Here is a 12,788-nt window from a genome sequence, read left to right on the forward strand (position 1 = left end):
GATTTAAGAAAACTTGGAAATCACAATGGAGATTTTCTCATAACGTTTGGGCTGGCATTGTGGGCGATGTAATTATTGGACCCGTTTTCTTGCCATCAAGGCTGGATGGACATAGATACAGGCGACATTTAGAAGAATTAGATGATTTTTTAGATGACGTTCCTTTAAACACAAGGCAAGCAATGTGGTATATGCATGATGGTGCTCCTGCGCATAGCACACAGGCTGTCCAAGAATTTCTGAGGGAACGTTTTCCGGGACGGTGAATTGGACGAGGAGTAGGTGCACCCACAAGTTGGCCCCCCGATCGCCGGATCTTACACCTGTAGATTTTTATTTATGGGAACGCGTTAAACCACTAGTTTACTGCGTTGAAATAACTTCAGTTGATCAACTGAGGTTGCAAATTGTTGATTCATTTGATCAACTTCGAACTGAGATCAATGTTCTCCGTAGAGTGCGTTTTAATTTAAGACGGCGATATCAGGCAGTGTTTTTGAACATCTGCTTTAGTATTTTTTTGTTGTTTTTTATTTATTACTATTTGTTTATAATTTTATTGTTCTTGTTAAAATTTTTGTTATGTTCTTGTTTGTTGTTACCGTGAAAATTAAATTTATCGTTTTGGAGATTACATTCTTTTATTCAAGTAAAATAAATTAACACTGGATTTAACTAAATCTGCACTTAGAAATTTATGCAATTAATGGTTATTAGCTCAGTTCGTTTTTCAATTGTCATCGCCAACTCAGATCTTGCGGAATATGTTTCTTTTTTTTTGTTTGTTACGATTGAAATCAAAGCTTAACATTTTCGCGTATAACTCGAAAACCGTCAATATTATCAAAATTTTCAAAGAGTGATAAAAGTTTCTAAAATAAATTTTCTATTAAAGAGTACAAAAATAAATGTAGGGTTACGAGCGAACAAAAAAGTTCTGAGCAAACAAATTTTAGGGACAGCTGTATAGCATGGTTGCCGCAGCCCGATCAAAGTCAAAATTGATTCAATGATTTTGCTTGATATTTGTTTACCCTCTACCAAATTTCAACGCTCTACCATAAATGGTATTGAAAATATTTAGAAAAATGTGTTAAAATTTCTGAACTTTGATGGCCCATATTTTGGCCATTTGAAGACTTTTATAATAATTTTTTTTCACGAATCGTCATCATTTTTGCTCTAGTATATGAGGTTAATTTTATGCCCCGAGTCACCGGAACACCTATATAATTATTTTATCGCCTATATTACGCTGTGTCCGATACTTTACGGACATACTGTATAATTTACTTTATTAGATTTTTTTGAATAATACAGGAATTTATTATTATTAAACAAGACAATGAATGTAATATGGTAATGGAGATTTAATGACATTTCATGCCTGATTCAATAGAAAACGTAATTATTTTTCGATAATAAACCGTTTAGTGTAAACATTTACGTGATATATTATATTTTAATTATTTTTATTTCTTGAACAAATTGGTAATAGATGTAAATCTAAATTTAAGTAGTATTATTTTTTGCGAGTTAAGGTACATTTCAACACAAAAACTTATTTCGATGTTTGTAATAGGTAGTGTGTCAGTAGTGGGAGACGATGTTGTGGGGGGGAAAGAAGGAGGGCGTCGTCGTCGATATGGGGAAACCCAACGAAGCGGTTTGGTCGACGTCGTTACGCAAAGGCATGCGCCGAGCGCGACCTTGCGGGAAAACTGGGTTACTATAACGCAGCGCGCCACACGTTCCGACAGAAAAACGCCAGAGGCGCCGCCGTCGCCACGGAGACGCGCGAAAATCAGTTGTCATCCTCGTTTTTTGACATCCGTTTTCATTGGGGCCTTATGACAAATTTTCGTTCTACGACAAAACGACGACCATTTCATAACCACAGCATCTTGTGAATATGACGATTGGCGCACCTAAATTCACTACGTTCGTTGGCAACAGGAAGATTTGAAGAGGGAAAAATTGGAAATTTTTTGAAAAAGTGGAAGGTGAGAAGAGGTGGGAGATATTGGTTAAAGCGCGGGGCCGGAGCTAGCGAGCAAGTGAGAGAGAAGTAGAGGGGAGCACCGTTTTGGACGCTGCGCTCCTCCGGTATCTAATCAGCGTAAGGTTCCTGCCGCGGCAGCAGTAGCGCGCGGTCCCTCGGGATATTATGTGCGCGGTGCGGTGAATCGACTTACGTTACAAGAACGGAAGAACGATACGCAGGATTGAAACAGGAGCGGGATCAGGAACGTATTGAAAAGGAACGTACGAGGAGTCACAAAGTTGCAACGTAAACGGTCGTCAGGATCGCTTTGAAATTCGATTGGAAGTAGCGGACTGAAAAGTGTGCGCCAAACGCCGCGGCGTTGTGTAGTTGTGGTGTTAACGCGCCGCGCTAATGGACAAACATGGCCGCTGACTCCGGAATGGATACGTGCCCGTCCCCAGAGATCGCAGATTCCCGGAAGCGGCCCCTAGACGGGGACAATGAAAACGGGGACACGAAGAGGTCGCACTTTAGCAACAACTCAGGTAAACGATCGTCGTGGCGGTGGCGGTAGCGGTGTCGGTGTCGGAGGCGGCAACGTCAGTGACGTACCGTTTAGTACCCGTACCGTGCATAGAGTCAGTAGGTCAAACGGTACGTTTGTGGCGGCGGCGACGGCGGCAGCGGCTACAGCAGCAGCAGCGGCCGCAACAACAGCAGCACAGCGCTCGACGCGCCGCTCGTGGGTGTGTTACGCAGTCGGTGAACATGTTTCGGCGATCAGCTGCTGTGCCTTAAACGCATTAAACGGCAACGGTTTGCCGCGGAATTTATTACAAACTCGACCGGAATGATAAACGATTCGGGCCCGTTTCTATTCGACAATTTGCTGTCTTCGTTGCCGAACCCGACGACTTCTTCCTCTGCGTTCTCGCCGTCACCACCGTCGCAACCAAAGCCGCCTCGCCGTTGCTCCTTAGGTAATTATGTCACGCGTCCTTGACCTTGTTTCCTCCCTTTTGTAATCACTCTCGCCTCTCTCTCGTCGCACTCTCTCCAAGTTTCGCCTCCGGCTCCAGTTTTCCGTTTCCCGATGCTCGTTCGCTTCCTGCCCATTCCTGCCTGTGCCACGTACCACGTATTCGGCGCGTCCGCGAACGAAAAGCGAAAATACGCGCGACCTTGGCTTTATGCAACATAATTGACACACGTGTCACTACTTCCTAGGAATATCCTATTCTCGACATTATCGATCGATTATCTGCACCCGGTCGGCTACGTACTACGCAACCATAACGGTAGCTGCATTCTTGGCATTGCCGTTGGTCCGCCCGGCGAAAGAATTTCCGTTTCCGTGAAAATAACAAAAAAAAACGGGTCAAAACGAACGAGAATAAAAAAAAAGCACGTACGTGCTTGAAAACCAGTTATTGCATCACTGCTTAGAATAGTAAGTGACCTTAGTAACTCGCCGTTGCATCTCGACAAAGGTTTTGTCCTTCAATGTATACACTAATGACATAAAAATTTACAAAAAAAAACAATAATATTATTAAGTAAAATAAAAATAAAATTCATTTTTGTGGGGTAAATGATAATGTTTGTAAACATGTCTTAATTTTGATATTTTTTCTTATGAACGCCATATTTGATTTTTACACCAAAAAATAGGATAATTAATTCTGATTTCAATGATATGTATTTCATTTAAAAAAACATTGAATTATAAAAAAAAAAAGAATAAACCTGATGATAGTTTCACGAAAACCAAACGTCGGAGAAAATTTCTAGTTGTGTCATGACATTTTTCATAAAAAGTTGCCTTAAGTATGTTTTTTCAGATTCATGAAAAAACGAAAAATAAAGGGAAAGGTATTTTTTTTGTTTTTCGGCCATATTTTAAAAACTAAAACGGCTAGATCCAAAAACTTTGTTGAAATATGATCTAAGATACGCAACTTTGCCCCCATTTAAACAATTCTGTATCTCTTATGGTTTCTGAGATCCCAATGGTGGGGGTCGAATTTGAATTACCCTGTATAGGTTGAAATCATATGATATATCATTAAAGCATATACGGTTTTTAAAAAAATTGGAGATCCACTTTCTGCACCACCGCTCCATTTGCATACAAATAAAATAACATCCTATATATGTATGTTTTGGTTTATTTTGGACATACGATTATATAAATTCTACAAAAAACAATAATCTTGACAAAAACAAAAATATATTCTCTAAGTTCGCAGTGGCTTTGCCTTGGTGCTACAACATTCAAATTTAGCCATCTTAAGAGACTAACGGCTAAACCCGAATCTATCTAGTTCTTGGTCTAGTATTAGTTCAATAAGAATTAACAACAATTTAGCACTGAATAACAATTAAAACTAGAACTAGACCTAGAACTAGAATGTTTCGGGTTTAGCCGTGCGTCTTCAGACGCACTAGTCTAGGTAATTTACAGGAAACTGTAAATTTAATTTCTTTGACTACACTAAAAAAAAAGTTTATTTTTAGCTTTATTCTAAAACAATAAGAAATAGACCTGTCAAACCAATAAGCGAATAATCAGTGGTTGTTTCCATTTAAAAAACGAAAATTGTCATGAGTCATGATATCTAAAACCGAAAATTTTGTTTTGATTATGTCATCAAATTCTCTGTAAAAAAGTGTCCATATAATGTCTTAGTTATAATACTCCACCTATAATAATAACCAAGATAAATGCACTTGCTGGTTTTACAATATTTGCAATTTTGGCCTCTAGGGGAAAAATAAAAACCGATAGCGCTTTGTGATTTTCGGCATTAGCAGTTTCTCGAGAAACGAGATCATGACATGTAAGCTACTTTTTTTCTAACTCTTATAGTTTCCGAGTTAACCTATTCGGACATCGAATTTGAACCATCCTGTACACAACCCTAGAACCTAGGATCTGCCCCATACGTTAATCCTGGGATTTTCCAACATAAATATCGAATTTCAAACAGCATCCCGACTTATCGCAGAAGTTTCTTAGGCACATACTGTTTTAGCACACTTCTACCTTTAAATTTGATCATCGACTCGTCCAAGGCTAATACTTCACTTGATAAAATACAATACTTAAAAGCTTTTTCTAAATGATCTAACAACGGCCATACTTTATAAAGACGATCAAAATATTCCGAATCACTATTAAGCATAGCATAGAGAGCTAATGATAGATCTGGTGCACTGGACCAATAATCTTTTTAACTTGATTGATCCCCATAAGTAAATTGATTCCTAAAATGGCATTTATTTCCCCGCACGTCGTTCTCCTGTAATGTTTTCTAGTACGCATTTCTTCTTCAAGTTTGTCTAAAAAACCTAAAAATAGTTGAAACAGAGAATATGGTATCGGATTTGAGCTGGTTATTTTATTGATAACTGTAGTTAATTTTTTTTAAATTCTTGCTTGAAGTACAGATAAAGGTTTCTTGTCATCTGAATCATTTTCAATTTCCGCGGCTGCGAAAGTAGGAAAATAATTTTGAATTGGTGGTCTACATTATAGACCATTGCATCAGTTGGGTGAAAATTTAGGTGGTTTATTTTTTGTACCACTGCACGAGTAAGAGTTAAAGAGAGATTTTCTCCTAAAATTGTTACTAAGATAACAAAAAAATATAATAATACATAGGCTCATTTGATATAATTCAGATTGGTTATTATTTAAACTAACACTAGACCTAGAACTAGAAATAAAGTGAACCAAAAAAAGTTGAAAAATCAGTATTAATTTCTAATGAAAAATTGAGCTATTATTTCACAAACGTTAACATTAATCATCATTACGAATCATTTCTATACTCTTTATTTCCTTGAAAATAACGCTAAATTTGATTAACTTTTTATCAAAGAGTAACTGAAACATTGTGTGTAAACAAGTTTGCTTGTAATTATCCATTCTATAATTGGATATTGAAAGCACATATACAGGAGTTTCTAAATTAATGCGAAAGATTTTAAAATATTTTTCTATTTCACAACTTGATTTAAAGAGAGATTTTCTCCTAAAATTGTTACTAAGATTACAAAAAAATAAAATAATACATAGGCTCATTTGATATAATTCAGATGGGTTATTATTTAAACTAACCCTACAACTAAAGTGAACCAAGAAAAGTTGCAAAATCAGTATTAACTTCTAATAAAAAATTAAGCTATTATTTCACAAACGTTAACCATTAATGAAGTGACTTCGAACTTGTTTTTGAAGAAGGTTGCAACATGACAATGAAACGTTAAATTTTTAAAAAAAACGCACTATTTAACCTAAAAGTTTCTAGTTCTTGGTCTAGTGTTAGTTCTAGTGATAGTGCTAGTGCTAATTCTAGTTTAGTTTAATTAACATCGGCCATGAAAGCCTTCGTACTTATATGGTTATTATTTGTTAAGAAAAATCAAGTAGGCTGATGTCAAATGAAGTCATAATGATATACTATACAGGTGGCCCATTGAAACCAAGCTGAAAGGCATAACTGTCAGGAAAAGATTTTATCCACCTCTCAATTTTCAATAAACATAAAAAATATATCTAATAAGAAATATTAAAAAAAAACACCTTAACCCTATAAATGTTCAAAGCTAGCACCACCAACACCCATGCAAGTGTATGTAAGTTGTTGTTCAAATTTTTGCCTAACATTATTGCTACATTATATGCTTAACATAAAACACAATACATGTTTTGAACAAATATCTTGAAGTACCGTATTCTAAATAAATTTTCATTACCTACCTGGTTCAATCTGGTCTTTTCTCAATAATAAATATGGTTCTTTTTTAATTTTCTTATTACAAATATCTTGTTTAGTGAAAATTGAGAGGTGGTGCACGATATTTCGAAAATAAATCGTTCTATAGTAGAAACCACGAGAGCTGGCAGTCATCGCTTAAAAATGGTTTGAATCAAGATATGGACGTACGACTTAGATTATTTCACCACATACATTCAAATGGAGGTTATATGTCAAACGCAAAAGGTTATACGCCATAAGATGGAAGATTTATTTATATAATGAAACAAACAAGAAAGATATAATTCCATATGGTTATTCAAAAATGATTATTTAAAAAGATAATTATACAAGACAAAGACCTTTCAAAGAAAACATTTTCGGCTTTTGAAAACACTAACAGATTCCGGTAGGTAAATCCGTTAGAAGAACAGACGTACTTTTTCGACGTGGCTATTTGAATTGTATAGCAGACATATTAAAGTAATGCTATCTCTTTCTAACACACATTACTCTCTAGCGGTTTGTGAATTTTAATTTACTATGCATGGCATTTGTAAGAGCGGAAAACGATGATTCACTTCCACCTCTCGTGGTTTCTACTATAACAATTTTTTTTGTGTTTTATAGTTAAAAAAAAAACAAGATCTATAAAATGATGTATCGCTTGACCACCCTTCCCATTTGAAAAAAATTGAGGGATGACACTCCCGCTTAGGAGGGTAAAGTTTAGGGTATAAATTTGCGTCAAAAGTTGCCCCCCCTGAGAAACAAACTTGACGCATTTCAGGTTTTTTTCGATAAAATCTTTCCTTGGCGTTATGCCCTTTAGCTCGTTTTCAACGGCCCATCCTGTATATATAGCGGTCGATAATTACTACTAAATCATTTGAGAAAGAAAGACATGTTTTATACAAAAGTTGTTTGACTCAACACTTTCTATAACGTAAAATTATTTTCATTTATACAGGGTATTGCATTTAGGCGTGACTGAAACTATGTTTTTTTTAGATGTAACGCCCTGTATATTTCATCATATTATGAATACAACTGAATTTGTTTATCTAACCGTAAATGCTGCTAACTCACAGCGTTAATTGTTCCTGAAATATTCAATTGTTTTTTTAAATATGCCCATTGTAGGATCTGTTTAAAAATGATGTAATATAATAAATTGAATATTGTTGAAAAATATTATTGTCTGTTTGTCTGCAACAAACACGTTAAGTATTTAAAATTTTATACATTCGTATGCTATTTGTATTTTTTCTTCTTCTGTATTTAGGCATAACTGCTTGTTTTTCTTTTCAGTTGTTTGATCCCGAATCGTTTGGAAGGTTATTTTTCCATCGTTTTCTAGGTCTTCTAATGCTTCTTCGTCCTGATGATAATTGTCACAATTCGTTCTTCTGTCATTCGGTCGATGTGCTCATTCCATTTCTTCTTTTTGTCTAATACTGAATTGTTGATGTTATCTCTCCTGCCTGTCTGGTGTTCACACTTCTTTCTCTGTCCATCAATGTTTTTCCAACTATTCTATGCACTATTTTCATTTCTGTAGTTTCTAGCATTCTTTTTGTTTTAGATGTTTCTGGTCGAATCTCTGCTGCATATGTTACTATATGTCTAATTGCGGTCTTGTATATCCGGGCTTTGGCTTCAGTTCTAATATGTTTATTTCGCCATATTGTGTCATTTAGGTACGCCGCTGTCCTTGCCGCTCTTGCAGCTTGATTTTATTGCATTATTTTTTTAAAACTAAGTTTACCGTCAGCAGTAATACAAGCCCTGCATCGCTTTCTACTAGTCCTGCAAATCTTCTTCCATTTATTTCGTCTGCTGATGTATAAATATTCTGTATCGTATGCGCTTTGTATTTCCTCTAAAATAATTTACCAATTTTGGAAGATATGCCACTCAATATCTACAGAGAAATGTTGTTTCAACATGATGGTTGCCCAGCTCGTTATGTTCGTCCTGTACGGGATTACTTGAATACAGAATATCCTGGGAGATGGATTGGATGGTCGCCTTGGTTCGATTACGTGGCGTGCCGGGATAATAAGAACTCATCCTGTATATATACATATAATCTCTCGCTCGGTACCCACTTGACGTTTCGGGACACCTGTATATATATGTATGGACTGAAAACATTTTACACTACTAAATGAAGTTTTAAAACAGAAAAATTTAGACGCATTAAAAAATATTAATGCAAACTATTATAAGGGTTGATTTTTATAACATTTTAGGGTTACAAAAATCGCCAAAAAATACCATATTATTAGTAACAGTTATTTTTTAAGCCAAATTTGATTCTTCTAAATTCTTCCATAGTGGATATATTACATAATTTTTTTTACTTTTAATTTTAAAGTGCTGTAACTTGGAGGGGAAGGATTTTTGAACAAATTATTATTAATTTTTGCTGAAAAAAATCATCGCATCAATTTAGAAACACCTGTATATGCGAAAAGTTTTCGATTATACGAGTTAGATCTATATGAGTTCACATCCAGTATTACTGGGTCAGCTGAGCAGCAACTCTGCTGGACTGCGATCGATTCCCTTGGCGAAATGAGAACAGTTCAAATGTGTTCGTCACCAATAGCGCTCTAACATTTTTTTTCTTTTGTCCCAATTTACATGTTAATTGTTCTCATTGATTTTTTATTTTTATTCGAAATTAAATAACACAACATAATTGAAAATATATCAATTTAAATAACAATACAGTAAAACCTCGATATAACTGACCTCATTAGAACGGACTACGGATATAACGAACAAAACATTTTTAAATCGTATTATTAATATTATCTAGATAATAATAAATAAATATTGAGATGTTTCATTAGTGATATGTAGTAAAAAAAAATATCAAGTATTCTGGAAGCAGTTTCTATTCTTTTTAGAGCAGTATTTAGTCTTTTACTTCCAATATCTAGTCTTTTGGAAGCAGTATCTAATAGTTTTCTAGAAACAATATCTGATTTTGTATCAGCAGTATCTCATGTTCAGCAATACATCTAGTCCTCTGCCAGCAATAATATTTAGCTTCCGAATGTAGTATCTAATCTTCCATCGGTACTATCAGCTATTCCAGAAGCAGCATCTATTTTTGTATGCAGTAACTGGTCTTTTGCAACAATATCAAGTCTTCTGACAGCAGTATTTAGTTTTTTGGTAGCAATATCTCGGCTTTGTGAAGCATCATATTATCTTTAATCAGCATAATCTTTGTTTTATAACAAGATATCGTATTTTTTTGGAAACAATGTCTCATTAGTCTTCCATCGGTGGTATCTAGTTATTTAGAAGCGGTATCCATTGGTCTACCAGCAATATTTCGAGTTCTAATGACAATATCTAGTGTTCTAGAAACAATATCTAGTCTTGTATCAGTGGTTTATGATCTACTTAGTCCTCTGCCAGCAATAATAAGTCTTCCGGCGACAATATTTAATCTTCTGATCTAGTCTTCCATTGGTACTATCAACTATTTTAGAAGTAGCATCTATTTTTGTCAGCAGTAACTTGTCTTTTGCAACAGTATCTAGTGTAGTGTTAGTGTTAGTTCTAATTTTATGAACTTCATTAAGTCTCAAGCTAACAACGTAACAAAATACGAATAAAATAAATTAAGCATTTGCTAATTTAAAGTGTGAAATAGTAGTTGTCTACTCGTGCGTGACGTCACAACCTTCGAGCCGGAATGTAGCAGTCCTCTTTTTATGCATTAAAAGTAATAATGGAGAAAAAATGAATTCGTTTTTATAATCGAAATGTCGATAACACGTGTTGGACGACTTCGTTAAAATAAAAACCGTAACTGATTCATTCAATTAAAAAAAGTAAAGTGGCTTTGTGTTGGTTCTGCGATCACACAAACATTTTTGTTTCAATTTTACTCGGCGAAATTATTTTGATGATTTTATTTTTATCAACCACGTTATTAGCGTTAATTGTTATTTAAGTGTTGATTGCAATACTTAATTATGTACAAGCGAAAATCCATTTTTAAATACAATTTACAAGTTTAAAGTTTTCGATAATAACAATAATATACAAGTTTATTTACGTATCGCGTTCTATAGAAATGATGTAAGCGTGTTTACGTAAGTCGCCATGTTTTAAGGCAAGCACTCTCCAATTTTGACTTAATCAAAGGTCGCGTTCATCTACGACCTCTCCTAGCGGTTACGTAAAAGGACGTTTCATATCAATTTGAATTGATAAGGAATAAAAATTGTCACATTCTTATTTTATTCGAGGATATTTTTGTTTTCTTTGTCCACTACTAATTGCAAATTCCTCGATAGAAAATGCAAGTAGCACTAGTTCAGTTTGTACACACACCTTGAATTCTCTTTTTCCTTAAGAGAGTGGTTAGCCTAGACCTAATGACTGGTTCGCTGGACTCAGAAACCTAGATTTGTTACGTCACCGTTATAGCGATCGTACAAACACTAAAATAAGTACCTACTATGTAGTTTTATAAACAACAAAAACATAGAAAGTTTTCAATGTTCACTTAATATTGTTAGTTAGCTATTTTGTGCCGGTTCGTAATTACGAAACTGATAATACCGGAACGTGTACCCAATTAGCCGACTTTCTCTTATTGTTTGCTTTACACTTTACAATCTTAACCTTTTCAAATGCCGGTGGAGAAATGGGGAAAAACTCTCCACGTTTATTTTTTTTATTTTCACATTATTTAAGTCACAAGATATGTCTCAAAGAACTTACAAACTTTGGACGTACGCGGATTGGTAACGCCAACGAACAATCAAGAGCTAACGAGGAAGTTATCATTCTATGCTACCCAATAAAAAATATCAAATAAAATGCAACACCGGGACTATTAAATTTAAATGATTAATTTTATTATTATTCTGCGTTGAATGTTTATCAGTGACATAGTGCTTGTGTAATCAACACTTGTTACGCCCTACTTTGACTGGTTACGCTGGTAAATGTCACGTATTGAAATTAAAAAAAAAATAATTAAATAGAAAATAAATGAAAATTAAAGTTTAACGTTTTTTCTTTCGACCTAACGTATTTTATGTTAAAACTATCGTTTAGGAATCTAGACGGCACGTGCATATTTAAAATAATGAATTATTTCACCTTGATACATAGATAACGATTTTTTTTTATTAAAAGAAAAAACATAACGATTAATTCTAGCAAACCATTTTTTTTTAATAGATCCCACGTAACATAAAAAAGTCATTTTATTCAAGTTTTGGTAGTAGAACCCCTTGTTGGTTTATCGGAATTGATAACAAAGTATTAGTCGTTAAGATAACGGTGTTGCACAAGGTTGTGCCTTATCACATCAATTGTACTCAAGTATTGTTATTTTTTACTTAAGTGGCTCGTGAATGACGTGAATCCGAAATTAGATGATATTTTGTTTAAGTTAAATAATGATAAACATTAAATAATGAAAAAAATATAAAATAATAAAATCTGAATATTGGTAGTTGGGTGATTTTTGGGTGATCTTTCTGCAGTCAATTTTTAATTTAGGTTTTAGTTATTATTGCGAGTCTGCGCAGTGACATCTAGGTTATTTTAAACTCACGAACGATTTAATTTACGCAGCGCCACCAGTTGTATACATTTAACACTTCACGTATTTGGTAAATAGAAATCAGTCATCAATTTGGAAGACGTGAAAAAATTACATCTGAAAAATCTTATCATGTGCTAGTGTTATTGCTATTTCGATTTTCATTGTTGCAAGGAAACTATTTTTTTTCTGTTTCATATCGGTTTACAGAAGAATCAATAAAACAATGATTAATGCATAAAAGTAAAAAAAGGATGCGTTTAAAGATGAAGTATTAAGAAGTTTATAAATGAATACCTATGTTAGAGTTGCTACAATTAATCATCATCTACTAAAAAGTACTCAGAGTCGATCTGGAACCCAATAATCAGTTGCATCATTTTCTCTTTCTATGTACACTCTCGTTCTTGTCTTTCTACTCTCTCTTCAACCTTTTTTTATTATTTTACCA

The 12,788-nt window shown here is 34.5% G+C and overlaps 1 protein-coding gene across 4 annotated transcripts in view; it reads left to right on the plus strand.

Moving 5' to 3' along the window:
• The first annotated feature begins 1,768 nt into the window (after positions 1 to 1,768).
• Positions 1,769 to 12,788, plus strand: part of LOC111414679 (RNA-binding protein Nova-1-like protein passilla) — a 57,249-nt gene continuing 46,229 nt past the window's right edge. Inside the window, exon 1 of one of the 4 annotated variants that reach the window (XM_071197149.1) lies at positions 1,769 to 2,532. In XM_071197149.1, coding sequence (XP_071053250.1) covers positions 2,409 to 2,532 — 124 coding nt within the window. In that variant the 5' untranslated portion in view covers positions 1,769 to 2,408. Of the gene's footprint in view, positions 2,533 to 2,708; positions 2,968 to 12,788 lie in introns of those variants that run through there. The other 3 variants (XM_023046078.2, XM_071197148.1, XM_023046077.2) reach the window with 3 other exon arrangements.

This window comes from Onthophagus taurus, chromosome 7 (assembly GCF_036711975.1).
Source record: "Onthophagus taurus isolate NC chromosome 7, IU_Otau_3.0, whole genome shotgun sequence".
NCBI classification, from domain to species: domain Eukaryota; kingdom Metazoa; phylum Arthropoda; class Insecta; order Coleoptera; family Scarabaeidae; genus Onthophagus; species Onthophagus taurus.